The 19,307-nt window shown below is 39.9% G+C and overlaps 1 protein-coding gene across 5 annotated transcripts in view; it reads right to left on the minus strand.

Moving 5' to 3' along the window:
• The window catches only part of trim33 (tripartite motif containing 33), a 58,723-nt gene that overhangs the window by 8,660 nt on the left and 30,756 nt on the right, over nucleotides 1-19,307 (minus strand). For 3 of the 5 annotated variants that reach the window (XM_054776367.1, XM_054776358.1, XM_054776393.1), the window contains 9 exons: nucleotides 12,693-12,749; nucleotides 12,319-12,519; nucleotides 10,992-11,133; nucleotides 7,960-8,023; nucleotides 7,427-7,580; nucleotides 3,811-4,115; nucleotides 3,633-3,744; nucleotides 1,678-1,752; nucleotides 1,441-1,593 (listed from right to left, as the gene is read on the minus strand). In XM_054776367.1, the coding sequence (XP_054632342.1) occupies nucleotides 1,441-1,593; nucleotides 1,678-1,752; nucleotides 3,633-3,744; nucleotides 3,811-4,115; nucleotides 7,427-7,580; nucleotides 7,960-8,023; nucleotides 10,992-11,133; nucleotides 12,319-12,519; nucleotides 12,693-12,749 (1,263 nt within the window). The remainder of the gene's footprint in view (nucleotides 1-1,440; nucleotides 1,594-1,677; nucleotides 1,753-3,632; nucleotides 3,745-3,810; nucleotides 4,116-7,426; nucleotides 7,581-7,959; nucleotides 8,024-10,991; nucleotides 11,134-12,318; nucleotides 12,520-12,692; nucleotides 12,750-19,307) is intronic. The other 2 variants (XM_054776384.1, XM_054776376.1) reach the window with 2 other exon arrangements.

Below are 19,307 nucleotides of genomic sequence, written 5' to 3' on the forward strand. Positions count from 1 at the left end.
CCTTCATCCAGTTCTGCCAACTAATGTGCACGCATATTCAAAGAAACATATTGTAAATGGAGTAATCTTCTAAATATACATCGCTTTGAACGAATCCTTCACGTGAGTACAGCTACAGTACATTAGTGTATTTTGTTTGTCATTTACTATGCGTTTTTAGCTGCAACATGTAGTGTCAATACATTTTTGTTTACACTACAAACAATTAAATGGTAACATTTGCGACATATTAGGTTGTGATTTTCACTTAACACAGGGGTGCTCACACTTTTTTAGCCTGCAAGCTACTTTTAAAATGACCAAGTCCCAAAGATCTACCTACTACTATAAATATAGAAAGTATATATATTTACTATATTTATTTAAAAAAATATGAGTACATATTTATGTACATGTATATCAGGAGTGCATGCACTTTCTCAGCATGCAAGTACAAGTCAAACTGATCTACCTCTTTCTACAAAACATATACAAAATGTAACCAGTAAACTCTCAAATTCTATTGTAAATATTAATGATTAGTATTTCACATTCACCTTTTCAAAGTTTACAGGTAATCAAAGTAGTTGCTATCATAATTCACTTCAATATGGAAATAAAGATAATTACACGTAAGTCCTAAATAGTTGTGTACATAACCTAAGTACTGGTAATATGTCAGTCAAATTAGCTACGTAACGTTCATTAGGGCACACAGTTCATGTATTTAATCCAGTTAGCATTTGCTATCAAACATTACCCATATACAAGAATTTTAAATGGTTATGCAAAAGACAATGCAGCCAAAGTCAAGGCAACATATTGAAAAGGTTTCACCAATGGGCACATTTTTAATTTCATCACGAAATAATAGTTTAAGAAGCGAACGTGTAGAAAACACTGATTTCTGTAGTAGAGTTCATGACGCCAAGCAAAGCCAGTAAACAATAAGCATCTTACCGCAGAGTTAGTTCATCCAAAATCACAATAATAAAGATGAAAGTTGTATCTTCATGTGTAGCTTGAAACGCTGCGGGGGAGTAAGCGCGAATCAGGAGGGGAGCTTAATGTCAGCTGACTCATGTCATATGACAACTACAAAGTGACGTTTACACAATCGACCCAAACTACCTTGGCGATCTACCGGTAGCTCGCGATCGACGTAATGGCCACCCTGACTTAACATGTTGAAAATGTACTTAGTGTTATGTGCTACAAAATGTGTACCTGAAAGCAGCTACGAGTACAAGCGTCAAAATGCGTGCGTTGTACAAAAAAATATGGTTTTACGTTTTGTTCCCTTACTGTAACCAGAATGAACCTAACCGTGACCACCGTCATTATGGCGTACTGCTCACCCCTACTGATCAATATAGCAATTCGAACCTCATGGCCTTGTCATGCACACGCTCACACGAGATGTCTTTCCCCAAGCCGATGAAAAAAAGTCATGCCACTCACCTCATTATACTTTGCACAGTTTTTGAAGACCATGCGCATGTCGGATACAAACTCCTGGGTGGTCTTGTAGTATATGGAGCTCCGCAGCTGTAGCTTTTTCTTTACCTTCTTCAGGTCCATAGGGCTCTTGATGATTCGATAGTAGTTCGGCACCTTAGTTAAAGAAAAAGAAAATACCATCAATATGTACGTGAACAGAGTAAATTGTGTATTTGTGCGTATTGCATAATTACGCACAGAGCTGGGGACTGGCTCCCTGAAACCCACACTGAGCTCATGACAGAAGATGTACAGCAGGAGGCGCTCACATCGCTGCAGAGGTAAGAAGAGCATAATTAGCATTAAATACAACAGCTGTATGGTGTGTCCTGATTTTTCATTCAGAAAGCCAAAAATGTTACCAAACATTTGTTTATATAGTTTTACAGGCAGGAAACAATTCAAAATGTATATAAATACATATAAATGATGAATGAAAAAAATAAATGAACATTTAAGGTTACTTTTACCTTCATTAAAAGGTGTGTTGGTGCCAAAAACACAATGTGGCAGCAAGATCAACACCTTTGTATTTTGCTACGAGTTATTTCTTGAATTCAAATAGTGTTTCTCACCTCATATGTTTTTGTTTTGATAACGGCTGAAAAATAACCCAAAATGGAGCCAAAGAACATTGCAAGTGCCAGCATTTTGATAAAGAAGGTGAGAAACACTATTCAACTATTGAGAAATAACTCATGGGAACACACGTGTTGATCGCGCTGCTACATTGTGTCAGTGGCAACAACACGTCTTGAAGGTAAAAGTAACCTTAATTGTTCATTTATAAGCTGTTTTATGCTTGTAAAACTATTAGGGAAGCGAGATATATTTTTTTCCAACCGGACTTCTTTCTTCTCAAGACCAATACTGATTACTATATATTTGTCCTTTTTGAAATTTAGATTACATTTAGATTATGTTAAGATTAAATATTTGTTCAATTTAACTATAGTTATATCATTCCACCTGGAGGTAAGGACAACTGTAGATTTCTCGTGCTTGCGTGGGTTTTCTCCAGGTACTCCGGCTTCCTCCCACAGTCCAAAAAGACGCATGTTAAGTTAATTGGATACTCTAAATTGTCCATAGGTATGAAAGTCAGCTGGGATAGGCACCAGCATACCCCCGTGACACTAGTGAGGACAAACGAGATAGAAAATGAATGAATAAATCTTTGTTTAACTGTTGTTAAATCGTTCCACCTGGCGGTAAAAAAAATGACTCAAACAAAGTTGGATTTGATAAACTGTAGATTTGTCGTAACCAAATACCATGACTCTCATTAACAAAACATAAAAGATAGTGGCAAATCAGAAGTAAGAGTCAGAAGTGTGACTTGGAGTGGTTTGCTGGCAGACGGGGGCCGGTGTCTTCGGTGATGGTGGAGGACACCATGGCGATGGGAGCAGGCCCCAGGCCTTTCTTTGCGGCTGTCTTTACGGCAGCTTCTTTGATGGCGTGGGCTTCTTTGTGGGCTTTTGGGGTGCCGTCGTGGTGATGCTGGTGGGGTTTAGTGTGATGTTTTTTACGACACGTGTTTACGGCATGTCACACGTAGGAGAAAAGGAGCACTTTACCCACCTATAGAACAGTATAGAATGTCGCCTCATTGGAACATTTTTTTTTTTCAAATTATCAGAGGTATTTTTTTTAAATGTTAACGGATTTATCCGTATGATGTCATAATTCCTCATATCAGCCTAATAATTATCGGTCCGATATTTATCATGCACTCCTAAAAACTATACTTATAAAAGCTTGCCGTAACAGACTGAACCGCTGACACCATAGACAACCGGTTCCTGTTGCCATGTATTATAGCCAGCTGCTAACAAGGCTGTTTTGTGATAAAAATAAATTACCACAGTACATTCATGTACTGTATTAACACGACATGATGTGAGCCATACTGCACACTAACTGGAAAATGTATGCAAACGGAGGCACGATTTTGGTGTGCATTTTCGACAAACGAAAAACACGCTAACCGAGGTGTACGCTAACCAAGGTTCCACTGTATATACTTTTTATGACATTTTTGTTTGGTGGTGCACCATGAGCTTTTTCGAATGTAAAATATGTGCCTTGGCTACATAAAAAGTGGGGATACACTGGTCTAGCCCGGTGAGGATGCACTATCCGACACTTACCCTCTGGTCCTCTGGATTGAGGACTTTCTCTCCTTTGACTTTCTTGCTGTCGTCACAGTACTCAATCTCCGGACTCAATATACTCCGGCAAAATGTGCAGAGAAAATCCCCCCTGAGAAACAATTGCAAAAGTCAACAAAGGATTTCAAAAGAAAAGTCCCTTTTAAAGAGCACTTACTTGGGGAAGATTTTAATGGTGGGCACATGACATTTCATGTGGAACACTTTAGGACAGCGGTCACAGCACAGCAGGTCGCCGCCATTGATGCAAACCGCGCACCAGTCTTCATTGGGGTCGTCCTCTTTACTGCCAACACCATCCGCACCCTGCCCCTTGGCCGCTTTTCCATTAGTGAGCTGTGTGGACAAAGTGTAGGAGGATGAGGGGGCAACACCGGAGCTGTTAAGCCCAGAACAAGAGGTCTCAGACTGGGGCTCTGTTTTGATGCGCTCCCCTAAGGCGCTGTTCTCAGGACTGCTCATCTGTCGGGACAACAAAGAAATTTTTTGTCTCACTATTAAGCTGTGAAAGCTACCATTAAGCAAGTAACCAACAGAACTACAATTGACTTTTAAAAATGTGCTGCATCTATTTCACTGTTGGATGGATAACTTCATTACACATGTAATTCATTTTGAACACTGCTGATTCCCTAACTAGTCTACACATTAATTAGCTACCATATGCAGACTTTAGACTATTCATACACTTTATAGAATATTAGCAGAACGTTCTTCCATTTTTGTTATTAGTGATCAAAGCCAAAGTGAATATATGAAATACTCTGGGCCTCATTCACCAATATGTTCCTAGAATCTTCTTAGATTTTCTCATAGGCTGTTCTTAAAGGGATAGTTCAGATTTTGTAACAAGTCTGACCAGAACTGGACTTAGGAGACCAAGTGGGGGGTAAGTCGCTGCTAATGAACTACAATGCTAATGGGGATGTCATACAACAAAAAATCAAAATCAAAATCAAAAAATCCAAACTATCCCTTTAAAGGGTCACTGACATGAATTTTCAACTTTGCATTACATTTTTGTACGTGACGGGCGCCATTATTGTCTGAACTCCTTAGAAAAGGGGGGTTTCCCCAAGTGACGTCGGCAAAGGTCCTTCAAGAGTTAGCTTGGCGACTTTGTTTGGTATATTTTTCATCAAAATAGTAGTCATACCAAAACATAGTGTTGCTGCTGGCTGTTCAGTGTCCGAGTGATACTGTAAGTTTGTTTTATTTTCCAAAAGACGAAGGTTTAAGACTACAATGAATGAAGCAAGTGCACAGACAAGGGACAAATGGACCACCGCCTGGAGTTCATTTCACTCAAGACTGCTATGAAGAAACACCTTTACAAAAAGCATTTGTCTTGAAAGTACGGTATAAATGCATTTTGTATGCTAGGATGCTATTCCTAATGCTATGCTACACAGACAGAACAAAAGGAGGACGACAGCATCATTTGCCACAGAACACAGGAAGTTATGTCTTATTTTCATATTGTATTCTAAACACTATGCCACCATAGCGACAACCATTCAAAGCATCATACATGCTATAAAACAAACTTTTACAGTGATATGTTGATGGTGGGGGTGGGTCGGGGCATCGATGGCGACAAAATACACAATAAAAAGGCCCCTTTATGCTCATTAAGAAGCAGATTTATAACAATAATTGAAGGATAAGCAACTCCAACCTGATTTACACTTACCATTTTATGTTTGAAGCTGACCAGTCTTCATCTCCATGTCTTTGTGCATGAGACATATAGTCCAATCGTTGGTGGTTTGAATAAATACAGCTTAATTCAATGTTCTGCAAGTTCTCTATTTCAACTCCAGATGTTTCTTCCTCCTCAAACTATTGACACATCGCTCACTGTAACCATATTCTGTCTCGTCCATTCTCTCATGTTTGTTTACTCTGCCTAAGATGAGAGTTGCGCCTTCTGCAACGTCACTTCCGGAAACGCCCTTTTTCAAAGACTGATATTACAAATGTTTCCCACAACGTACTTTAAATGGAATTTTTACAAATTTACCATTCGCTTTCAAAAAACGAACAACATAGAACACAATTACAAACAATGTAGAACATATTGAATCAAAGTTGATAAATCATGTCCGTGACCCTTTAAGTAACCCCAATAACTAACCGGAACGATGTTTTTCATCACTGGGCTCACTGGACCAAGTGCGGGGTAAGTCACTACTGATGGAATACACTGCTGATGGGGATGTCATACAACTTCATGTCAAAAAATCAGATCATCATCATGTTCCTTAACGGCAGAATTGTTCGCAGCTGTGTTCTTAAATGAATCCCATCTCCTCGTAAACTGAAAGTGTGTGCATGGTGAGCCAAATTAACATGTGATTAGCATGGGTAACAGCCCATAAAAGGGCATGAGACTGCAGGGTCGTGAGCAGATGCAGATTTCAAAATGCCCATAGCAAAAGGTAAATTAATTAGAGAGCAGCAGGTGAAGAGAATTAAAAACTTTGGTAGTACAGAGGTAGAGGTACTACTACAGGAAATGTGCCACAAGAAAAAGAATCTATTCAGTAGCCTTAGCGCAGGCTACACCAACAAAAAGCAAGCATGGGAAGGCTGTCACACTTGCAGTGAACTTCATATTAAGAGAAGGATGCACAACAGAGTAGGTGATAAAGAAAAGGTTTGAAAAATCCGACGACAAAAAAAACATTGTGAAATTCCGACAGGAAACAGCAGACACCCAAAACCTGTCTTGAGTTGGACCAGCGCATTAGGGCCATGATCAGGAAGATGCCACTTTCAGGTAGGCAATGGGAAAAATGTATATATATTTTTTTAATTCAGTTTAACTTCTCCACCGTAGTTTTTCGGAGTGCCATTGACTAAGTCTGTATACAGACCTGGGCCACGAGGCAAGGCTTCCATCCCCTCCCTGTGCAGCTGCTACTCCAGAGGAATCGGAAGTTGTTATTTTTTAACACGTTTTTATTTAAAACGTGAATCGCTCAACCATAGGACTTCTATACCAATGGCATTCACTATCATTACAAAGAGGAGTCTAACGACGACGAAGATTTGTCTTTTCTTCAATAATTCCTCCTCCTGCTCCACCACTACCACCAACGATATATGCTTGACCACTGTTCTTCAAAGGTAAATATAATTTATCATTACGTATTATTATATCATTTTTATTATTGTTTTTTTCTTTGATTATCCTTGTTTAATATTACTACTGCATCCAAACTCATATTTACATACATATACTGTATATGTATACACGTACATGTAGTACCTATATCATAGGTAATATTAACTTTTCCCCTACTTAAGAACAATTCGACTTAAGAACGGTCGTCTGGAACCAATTGTGTTCGTTAGTTGGGGACTTAGTGTATAGGTACCCTCAAAACTTTGTAATCATTAAATAAATGGTCAGTGACTAATGAACATTTAGTTGCTAAAGTCCCACCCGTGCCCCTGCAAAGACGTTTTGCTTTTGTTGATGGCCATGTTTTTCGACCAATCTAGCTCAAATTTTACAGACATGTGCTTCCCTTTCAGTCCCCTAAAGACGTGTATAATATTTTATGATGATTCGGGTAAACGCCAAAAAGTTACAGTGGGTGTTTTGTAGAGCTGTATGAGAAATTTGAAGTCTATGCAACTTAGGGGGTTCGAACTTTGCGGTTTCATGACAGTGCCACCGTGTGATTTATTTGTCAAAAAAAATAATAGCACAAGTAACAAAGTAGGCGTGCACAAATACACGCACATCCAAAAAGTGTTCTTACCATGCAGGCACTCCTCCCACCGTTTGCTCCGAGCTCTGTCTTCATGGAAGAACCTGGACAGCCATGGCTGTCATCCACATCGGGCTCCTGTTTCACCCGCACTTGCTCCACAGCAGCTGCCCCTCCTGACACAGTCTTCCCTGCCGAGCTAACACTTGAAAAAACGAAGAAAAAAAAACACATTCGTATACAGAAATAACACCTCTAACACACTTCAAGGTAAAACAAAAAAATCATCTCTCTTGAAAAGATAAGAATTAAAAAAAATAAAATAAAATAAAAAAACACGCCACAGCTGCCATAGTCTTGCCTATGCACAAAAAAATGTTTTTCTTTTTCATGTCATCAAATACAGACACATAAGTGTGAAACACATTTCACAATTGTTGGATTTAATTACAGTAAATTTAGGCAAAAGAGGGCTTTTTTTGTAAACTATATGTCCATTTGTGCACAAGTACACAGAGATTTCAATATGAAATACAGCAAAACACAGCAAAGGGTCCTCGGTGCGCTAAAACGTATGTTCTTACCTGCCTCTGCTGCCTGTGCTGGATGTGCTGGAGGGTCGCGCTGGCGTGTGTGCATTGGAAAGACCTGCAGACACGTAAACAGTTTACGGAGAGTGTGAGGCTCATCAGCAGTATAGTGGAACCCGCTTATGTCGACAACAAACAGCACATACTATGTCTATGTCAAACAACTCATCAAGTACTGGTGCACCGTGTTGTTCTTCACTAAAAGGTGCCCAGGTTGACATACATGGTTGAGCGCTATAGTCAACATAAAATTTTACCCAAAAGGGATCATTTCTATGAAAAACGGTCCGTTTATGTTGACGTGTGGTAGTATTGTCATCTTCATCATCTAAGAGGCGAGAAACGACAAAAGTGACATAACTACTGTCTAGCTACACAGCATAAAACGTACAAAACATTTTGAAACTATTTTGTGTTTTTTATACACTCAACAAAAATATAAAGGCAACGCTTTTGTTTTTGCTCTCATTTTTTATGAGATGAACTCAAAGATCTAAAACTTTTTCCACATACACAATAGCACAATTTCTCCAATATTGTTCACAAATCTGTCTAAATCTGTGATAGTGAGCACTTCTCCTTTTCTGAGATAATCCATCCCACTTCATATCAAGATGTGTGTGCCATATCAAGATGCTGATTAGACACCATGATTAGTGCACAGGTGTGCCTTAGACTGCCCACAATAAAAGGCCACTCTGAAATGCACAGTCTCACCCCTGGCATTCACAATGGCCATGGAAGTCATCAGGGCCTCCAGATGGGTGCTGGGAGGCGAGCGGAGTAACAACGGAACCCGCCTTCCACATATCCGAGCATTCATGGATGACATGACCATGCAGACCACTACTGCAGCATGCACCAGGCGGCTACTTGGAAAGCTGCAGGAAAACATCAGATGGGCCCAGACACCATCAACAAGACACTGCTGCCAGGAAAGCTCAAACTCTGTTGCCTACAATTTGGACTTCTCCCTAGGATAATGTGGCCACTCACGATCTACGAGGTCCCAAAAACAACCGTGGAGAAGATGGAGCGAATCATCACTTTGTATGTGAAGAGGCTTGGGGTCCCACGTAGTCTGACCAATGTTAGCATCGGCGGCAAAGGAGTACTTGAATTGCCTATCACAAGCCTCACTCAGAAGCCTCACCGAAGAATACAAGTGCTCTAAATTGAAACTACAGATGACACTGAAGGACTCCAGAGATCAGAGTGTCAGCAATGCTGTACCACCTCTGTTAACGGGACGGAAATGTACACCATCCGATGCAGTACAGCACGCGATGTCAGCCCTGAGGCACAACGACATCGTGGGACATGTGCAGCTGGGAACAAGAGGATTTGGCATTGCAGTGAATAAACCAACTTGGCGCAAAGCTTCAGCCTCACAGAGGAGAAAATTGGTGGTAAAGGTGCGCGCCGTCAGGAGGAGGTTGAAAGAAGTGCAAAGGCTGTCTCTGTTGTCAAGCAGGGACAGTGGATGAGGTGGGAAGGTGTAGAGAGGAGAAAGCTCACCTGGAGGCAGAATTGGAAAGGGAAGCAAGCAACATCAGTTTCATCATAAGAGCTACATATGATGTTCTCCCATCCTCAAAAAACCTTCACCAGTGGTATGGCGAGGACCCAACCTGCGCCCTCTGCCCAAACCCAGCAACTCTCAAACACATCTTGACCAGTTGTAGGACCAGCCTCACACAAGGCCGCTACACCTGAAGGCACAATCAGGTCCTCAAGAGTCTGGTAAACAAGAGGAACACCATCAACTCCTTGCTCCTGAGAGCTAACAATTCCATCTCTGTGCCAACATTTATTCGAGAGGGACACAAAGAGCCTTACCAAACCAGAAACTGGACAGCTAGCCATGGCCGGAGATTGGAAGATGCTACTTGATATTCGGATGCAACTAATCGTTCTCCCAGTGATTGCAACCACCACCCTCATGCCAGACATGGTGCTATGGTCCCCTTCACTTCACTAAAGGTGGTAGACATGATACAGCTCACGGCCCCATGGGAGGATTCCACTGAAGCTGCACTACACAGACGTGGCAGCAGATATAGAACCAGGAGGACGGAAGGCAAAGGTCTACCCAGCTAAAGTAGGATGCAGAGGTTTTGTGGCTTCCTCTACCATCAGGCTCATGACTCTGCAACAGAGAATAAGTTCAGTCTCTGAAGCGGCCGAAAGAAGCAGCTATGGATCAAGCCCAAGGACCCTTGCTGGGCTCAAAGCAGAGGGGACACACCTGGGACGCCAGGTGTTGCCAAAGAGCTCTCTGGAGGTGTCATGGGCCTATCAGTGGGCCTGTCATCAAAACACCAATGAAGGAGGGTGCCCACCTGACAACCCTAATGAAGTTTGAAACCCACACCCCCCTTTCTGCCCTTATCCAAGGATAGGGTGTGGGGAGAACGGGGGCGGCTGAGTGACAACCCAGTCGGTGGGGCATTTTTTGGTCCCAAGTAGGAGTCTCAATTGCCCCGCCCCCTATGAACACTCTGTAGTTGGCCGCCTCTGATGAGGGTGTCAAAACACCCACTGATTCAAAAGGTACACTGCTGGTAATGTGTCCAATAATTTACATCCTTCCCATGCCTGAGATAAAGTTCCCACGTTCTCAACATCCATGCCTCATGTGATTACCATCTATCGGCACAGAGGACAGTTTCCATCAAGTCCTGTGTATTTACAAACAATTGTACTCAAAACAACAACAACAATATAGAGTATATCTGTTACATAACAATATAAAATATGATATGAAAACAAAAGAATCAAAAGAAAAACATGTATAAATGGAGGTAAACGATGTTGACAAACTGCCGTAGGTAAATGTGAAAGCAATGGCTATTTTCAGTTTCTGTTATGTTGACAACGGCTTATGTCAACCTCAGTCAGCCAGTCAACATAAAGGTGTTCCACCGTATAGTACTGTAGTCTGACATCTATTAGAACATTAATACAACATGACTGTGAATATCCAAATTTACAGAACATGTGACAAAATGCATGGATTTGGGTACCTGAGGATCCAGGCGAGTGTGTGGAAAGTCCAGGTGAGGGGTTCATGTCTAGTGAGCCTGACAGCTGCTGCTGCTGCTGCGTGCTGGCCGTGATGTAGCGAGACAGGAGGTGGCCGAGGTTGCTGGAGCCTGCATCCTCCAGCTACAAAGGTAAAGGAATGCATCATGAAGAGGGAGTGCATAAGTAATGATTATGTGGCCAGTTTCATGACCAGGCTATGATGTGTGGTGGCATGCTACCATAAATAACCCAAATAGTGGCTCAGGGGTATTTATTTGGCCAACTGCAGAGAGTACTAAGCATATTTTGTTATGTTCTACAGTAGCATTTAAAAGATCCTATAAACTTCAACTTGACCGATGCCATGTCACCATGTGCTGGTGAGGTGGTACGTGTAGTCTACCGCGACACATGGTGGTATCAATGACCGCTTAGTAGGTTAATATTGTTTTATTAACTTGTTAACTGAGTGGGTAAATATTTATTACAAGTACATTTTAGAATAACTATTTGCATTGATGTTCATTGATTGAATTATTAACTGAGTGACTTAATATAAGTATAGTATAAAAATAACTTTTATGATGAACTGAGCGAGTGATTACAAGTAGTTTATAGAAATAATGTTTTATTAAACAATTAGCTGAGTAGATGAACAGCTGTTTAAGTATGTCAAAGGTCAAACAGATATAGTGCAAGCTTACACATAGTGTACAACCAGCGAAGGCCAGCTGTAACCAGCAGCCAGATATGGGAACAAAAACAGTCAAAATAGGCCTTGAGACAGACGGGGAGAAGTATGTGCTGTTTGTGCAAGAAAAGTGTCAACAAGTCAGCAAAAGCTCAGACTATCACCTGCTGGTGTCACACAACTTTGTGAAAGAATCCGAGAGACAGTTATCTTGAGAGACACTGGCGCCAATGGTCTGAGGAAAACAATTATAAAAAGGCAGAGGGGACTAGCGATCAAGGCCGACTCTCTCTCTCCTTCTGGTCAGGAAGCAACTGGAGGTATTTATACCCAGATATTAGAAGAATGTGAAATTATTCTGTCTGACTTATTTTTAAATACATTTTGTAAATCTAATACAATCTTCTTATAACTGGAGATTAACAATCACGTAATTAATCAATATTCTAAAGTGGCATCAGAGGCACAACAGTTGCATTTATCACCTGTGCTTTTTACACAGAAACCCGACAAAGCGGGATATTGTGGTAACAATCAATGCATGTTTTACATGAAAAACATAAGCATTTATTAGGTTAATTACATTACATATTCTAATTCATGATGTAACTGTATTTGAAGGATAATGTGCACACCTGAATGGGCGGGATCTCAGGGAGGCAGGGCAGGTTCTCCGGGTTGGTGACTGAGGGGATGAGCTCGATGGGACCAATGACAGGGCTGGCAGGACCTCTGTGACTGTGGGCTCCGGCCATACTGGCACTGGTGGGACTGGTAGGGTTCGCATTGTGGCCCGACGCCACTGGGAAAGGTCCTGCATGGCCTGGGTTTGAATGCTGAAGCAAAGAACAAGCACAATTCATGGGGGCAAATGACAGCGAGGAAAAGAAATTGTACTCCCTCAGTGAGCGAGTGCTGTAAACATGGTTGCCGATCATGCATTTGGAGTGACAAAACATGCTACACAAGATGCACGAATGACAAAAAGTAGGAAAAGAAGGTGCCAAACCCCTGATTGCAGTAAGAAACGAAATCTTTGGTGGCTCATCTCAGAGTCTAACGACATCTGGACACAGAAACAAACAGGGGCTGTGTATAGTGGAGAGTTCTCTTGCCTTGTCTTACATGCAAATGTACATTTTATTATAATGTCTGCTTTTTGACAAAATTGTATTTGTAAGTTACTGGGTAAAGAAGGGGACTAACATTTAAGAATGACATCACATCTACACTCAACAAAAATATAAAACACAACACTTTTGATTTTGCTCCCATTTTTTTATGAGATGAACTCAAAGATCTAAAACTTTTTCCACATACACAGTATCACCATTTCTCTCAAATATTGTTCACAAATCTGTCTAAATCTGTGATAGAGAGCACTTCTCCTTTGCTGAGGTAATCCATCCCACCTCACAGGTGTGCCATATCACGATGCTGATTAGACACCATGATTAGTGCATAGGTGTGCCTTAGACTGCCCACAATAAAAGGCCACTCTGAAATGTGCTGTTTTATCACACAGCACAATGCCACAGTTGTCGCAAAATTTGAGGGAGCGTGCAATTGGCATGCTGACAGCAGGAATGTCAACCAGAGCTGTTGATCGTGTATTGAATGTTCATTTCTCTACCATAAGCCGTCTCCAAAGGCGTTTCAGAGAATTTGGGAGTACATCCAACCAGCCTCACAACCGCAGACCACGTGTAACCACACTAGCCCAGGACCTCCACATCCAGCATGTTCACCTCCAAGATTGTCTGAGACCAGCCACTCGGACAGCTGCTGAAACAATCGGTTTGCATAACCATAGAATTTCTGCACAAACTGTCAGAAACCGTCTCAGGGAAGCTCATCTGCATGCTCATCGTCATTGGGGTCTCGATCTGACTCCAGTTTATCATTGTAACCAACTTGAATGGGCAAATGCTCACATTCGATGGCGTCTGGCACATTGCAGAAGTGTTCTCTTCATGGATGAATCCCGGTTTACACTGTTCAGGGCAGATGGCAGACAGCGTGTGTGGCGCCTCTCTCCCCAATAAAACAAAACTGCACATTCCAGAGTGCCATTTTATTGTGGGCAGTCTAAGCACACCTGTGCACTATTCATGGTGTCTAATCAGCATCATGATATGGCACACCTGTGAGGTGGGATGGATTATCTCAGCAAAGGAGAAGTGCTCACTATCACAGATTTACACAGATTTGTGAACAATATTTGAGAGAAATGGTGATATTGTGTATGTGGGAACAGTTTTAAATCTTTGAGTTCATCTCATAAAAAATGGGAGCAAAAATAAGTGTTGCGTTTATATTTTTGTTGAGTGTAGCAATCCATGCACGCCTTTAATTTGCAGTTTGGGTTTCTGACCTTCTACTGACGATCTGTTCTATTTTATTATCGTACAAGTAACATCCTTTAAGGCAGGGATCACCAACGTTTTTCCTTGTGAGAGCTACTTTTACAAAATGAAAATGGCCAAGAGCTACTCATTTTTATAACATTTATTTTCAGAGCTTATTTTAAACCCAAACAAAGCGAATATGCTTGTTTTACCAGAACATTAACAAAATGCTGGTGTCCACAACTAACATTTTGTATTTCAGAATGCATTTCTTTCTACTGTTCTTTCATTATTAACTGAAAACCGGAATGAAAAGCAGGCTTGCGGGCACCTCATGTGGTCGTGGGGGGGCTACCTGGTGCCTTTATTGCTCTAATGCAATAAAGGTCAACATCCAGCCCCAGAAAAAAATGAATAAATTCAGGATAGACTCCTGGCACAAAATCTACTGAAGGTGGGTCAATTTCTTGTGAAAATCCAAGACGGCCCCACACTAACTCGCCTCATTTTGCAGCGACTAAGGCAAGCACAGAAGGCATTCAATTGTTTAAGGGGGGAGATCAGGTCTAAGATAGCAAGCAATATTAGTAACTTTTAATTGGAGAAAATTGACAATCGTTGACAATCTGTTCTTCATACTTTTTAATGTTAATGCTGTTCGGTGTCATGTTGTAGTCCCGTGATCAATCATGATGATAATTAGATGGAATGATCTATTTCACATACAAGTTGGCTAATATCTTTTAAAATTTAAATAAAAGTGGAATAGTTACGGTACAATAACCATGTACTTTGTAAGAAAAGCGATATAATGTACACTAGGGGTGCATCGATACACAAAATTCACTGTTCGGTTCGAAAAAAAAATTACCTTGCCTTTTTTAATGTTTATTTTATTAATTGCCAACATTTTTCAGCATGGTATGAATGAATGTGGAAGGCGGAGCTCAGTGGCTCTGTGCTTGACAATGCAACCTAAGCCAGAGTAGTTGACCGAAGATACAGTGAGCTGTCAGCACCGAGCAGCGTCAGAAGTTGATGAAATAAATATGAAACTGCGTATTGTTCGATACAGGGGTCACGGTTCGTTATGCATGCGTATTTAAGGGTTCGATACAGACATGTATTGCTACACTCCTACTGTACACTTAAAAGTACTTCACTGATTGCATAAGAGTGCGAGTAGGTTAGGTTAGGAGTACAACCCCTGGCAAAAATGATGGAATCACCAGTCTCGGAGGATGTTCATTCAGTTGTTTAAATTTGTAGAAAAAAAGCAGATCACAGACATGACACAAAACTAAAGTAATTTCAAATGGCAACTTTCTGGCTTTAAGAAACACTAAAAGAAATCAAGAAAAAAAGATGTGGTAGTCAGTAACAGTTACTTTTTTAGACCCATCAGAGGGAAAAAATTACGGAATCACTCAATTCTGAAGAAAAAATTATGGAATCACCCTGTAAATTTCCATTCCCAAAACTAACTCCTGCATCAGATTAGATCTGCTCGTTAGTCTGCAGTTAAACAGGAGTGATTACACCTTGGAGAGCTGTTGCACCAAGTAGACTGACATGAATCATGGCTCCAACACAAGAGATGTCAGTTGAAACAAAGGAGAGGATTATCAAACTTCTTAAAGAAGGTAAATCATCACGCAATGTTGCAAAAGATGTTGGTTGTTCACAGTCAGCTGTGTCTAAAATCTGCACCAAGTACAAACAACATGGGAAGGTTGTTAAAGGCAAGCATACTGGTAGATCAAGGAAGACATCAAAGCGTCAAGACAGAAAACTTAAAGCAATATGTCTTGAAAACAGAAAATGCACAGCAAAACAAATGAGGAACAAATCGGAGGAAACTGGAGTCAACGTCTGTGACCGAACTGTAAGAAACCGCCTAAAGGAAATGGGATTTACATACAGGAAAGCTAAACGAAAGCCATCATTAACACCTAAACAGAAAAAAAAACAAGGTTTACAATCGGCTAAGGAAAAGCAATCGTGGACTGTGGATGACTGGATGAAAGTCATATTCAGTGATGAATCGCGATTCATCGCGATGATGAATCTGCATTGGGCAAGGTGATGATGCTGGAACTTTTGTTTAGTGCCGTTCCAATGAGATTTATGAAGACGACTGCCTGAAGAAAACATGCAAATTTCCACAGTCATTGATGATATGGGGCTGCATGTCAGGTAAAGGCACTGGGGAGATGGCTGTCATTGCATCTTCAATAAATGCAAAGTTTACGTTGACATTTTGGACACTTTTCTTATCCCATCAATTGAAAGGGCGTTTGGGGATGATGAAATCATTTTTCAGGATGATAATGCATCTTGCCATAGAGCAAAAACTGTGAAAACATTCCTTAAGAAAAGACACATAAGGTCAATGTCATGGCCTGCAAATAGTCTGGATCTCAATCCAATTGAAAATCTGTGGTGGAAGTTGAAGAAAATGGTCCAACCTGCAAAGCTGATCTGGCAAAAGCAATCAGAGAAAGTTGGAGCCAGATTGATGAAGAGTACTGTTTGTCACTCATTAAGTCCATGCCTCTGAGACTGCGAGCTGTTATAAAAGCCAGAGGTGGTGCAACAAAGTACTAGTGGTGTGTTGAAGTATTCTTTTGTTGTTGTTTTTTTCATGATTCCATAATTTTTTCCTCAGAATTGAGTGATTCCATAATTTTTTCCCTCTGATTGGTCTAAAAAAGTAACTGTTAGTGACTACCACATCTTTTTTTCTTGATTTCTTTTAGTGTTTCTTAAAGCCAGAAAGTTGCCATTTGAAATGACTTTAGTTTTGTGTCATGTCTGTGACCTGCTTTTTTTCTACAAAATTAAACAACTGAATGAACATCCTCCAAGACTGGTGATTCCATAATTTTTGCCAGGGGTTGTAGTAGGCCTGTCACGATAATTAATAAATCACAATAAATAAAAACGACCTTGATAATTTTGCTGGACTGGATAAACTGACATTTGCATCCGTTTTTGTTTTCTTCCTCTCTCGTTACCAAACAGGCAGGATGACAAGAGGGTTCGCTCTATGCCTCTGTTTCAAAACCACAGCGTGTTGGTTCAATAGTGGAATGAAAAGAGTGTGTGAACACTCCTGTCAGTCATTCAGTCTCTTTGTCCGAGTGGGTGGAGTTGGAACTACTAGCGAGTGCTGCAGCCTGCAAGTGAGCAAATACAAATATGAGGCCATGAATATGAGGGACAAAGGCCATGTTTTTTTGTTTTGTTTTTTTAAGGCGAATGCCACAATCCCAGTGTGGGAATATTTCAGTTTTAGACAGAATTAACAAGATGAGCCCATGAACACCAACAATTGTTTTTGGCTATGATTTTTATTTAAGTGCAATTTTTGCTAAAAGAGACAGAGAGTCCATTTTATTTTCATTGTTTTTTTTTGTTTTGTAATGTATTATGTTGTTTGTTTAATTTAACCATATTTAAAAGCTTTTGTCATTCCAATTGCAATGGTAAATACTCTTTCAGAAATTAAAGTTTATTTCTTTGCATACGGTGTACTCGCATTATTATGCCATACATTATCATTACATTAATGAAAAAATGGTCTCAAAATAATGTTGACAATAATACCGTTTATCGGCAATAATTTATAGGACAGCAAAATTTGTTCTACAGGCCTTTGTGTGTGAGAGTCGTGTGACTTCAGTTACCGTGTCCCTATCTCCAGTTCTCGCTGCCTCCAAAATGTATGTAGGACAGGTCAGTTTTGCACAGTCGCCTCCCAAATTGTTTTTTTAAATAGTCACAATATTGGCGTTAAAAAAAGCATGCCGCGTTCAGGCCCTGTTTTGTGCGTATATAACCTATATATAACATATATGTAATAAATTAATCTGGTAACACTGAAAAATGGTAATACTGTACAAAATTAATATATCAAATAATATATTACTTAGGATACAATATTAATTTTATTTTAGAGAAAAATGTAGAGAAAAAATCTAGTCCTTGGAAAAATGTAGCTGATGACCACTGCTCTCAGGCTTGAGCATCAACAATAGTACAATGTAGTACAGTGGTACCTATGGTTTTCTTTATTAAGTTGTTCCAAAAGGTTAGACAAAACTGAAACCTACGAAAACTAAGGGAATTTTTCTCATAGGAATCAAATGTAATTCATCCCACACCAAAAAATATTAACAAAAATACATTTTATATAGAGAATTATTATAGTTTTACATGTAGAAAACAATGTGAAATAAACTTATAGTTGATGCAGACTTTCTGTATAACCTGGTGAGACTCAATTCAATTCATTATTTATTTATTTTTTTTACCTGCTAGCAGTTTTTAATGTTTTTTTTTTAATCATTAAAGCTTTTACACAAAAGGCCGGCAGGTTTGCATTTTCTTACCTTACGTATGATTACACCTCTCATATAAAATCACAACCGTGTGTTAGCTTATAGTTGCACTTATATTACAGAATTGATTCTATTTATTACTGTATATTATATAACATAGTTATTAAAATATTTTATTGGTTTAATTTTCCAGCATTGTATCGCCGCACCATTAAAAACATAATATTAAACATAATATTAGGACCAATAGACATGTTTTAGCATGAGATCCATACATACATAGTTCTCTTAAAATTACCCACCCCCATTCAGAGCTAAAAAAATATTAAAAAGGTGCTGTCTCCCTTGATTACGTACTAGATGGGGGTGCTAAAGCTCCAACACTGTAACGCTGCAAACCACACCCATGTAACACACACACACGCGCCTTAGATGTGTTTCTTGTCAGTACTGTAATGTTAGTGTAACATTAGCTATCATTATCAAATGTATAGCCCAGGTGTGCTCACACTTTTTCAGCCTGCAAGCTACTTTTAAAACGACCAAGTCCCAAAGATCTACCACTACTACTTTTTACAGTCGCGTACCCCTTCAGACAATTGCCCTGAAGTCATGTACCCCCAAATCCTGCAAACTTAAAAACAAACCTTTTTTATCTTAATTAACTTAAAATAGTGAAAATAATGAATTGTTTCATTATTTTTATAGTAATTCCAGGTCAAAAATTTGTGTTTTGCAAGGTCACATTTCGATAAAAGTTTCACATGAGCACAAGTAATCATCCTATATATCTTTTATTCCAATCTAATGTTGGCATACCCCCATTTGAATGGGTTGAATTTGAGCATCACTTTTTTTTGGCCACTCAAGATGGCTACGGTTTAAATCTGCACATTAATTTAATACCAAATTGAAGGGGAAACTCTTAACAGT

Source organism: Dunckerocampus dactyliophorus, chromosome 1 (genome assembly GCF_027744805.1).
Source record: "Dunckerocampus dactyliophorus isolate RoL2022-P2 chromosome 1, RoL_Ddac_1.1, whole genome shotgun sequence".
Taxonomy (NCBI): Eukaryota; Metazoa; Chordata; class Actinopteri; order Syngnathiformes; family Syngnathidae; genus Dunckerocampus; species Dunckerocampus dactyliophorus.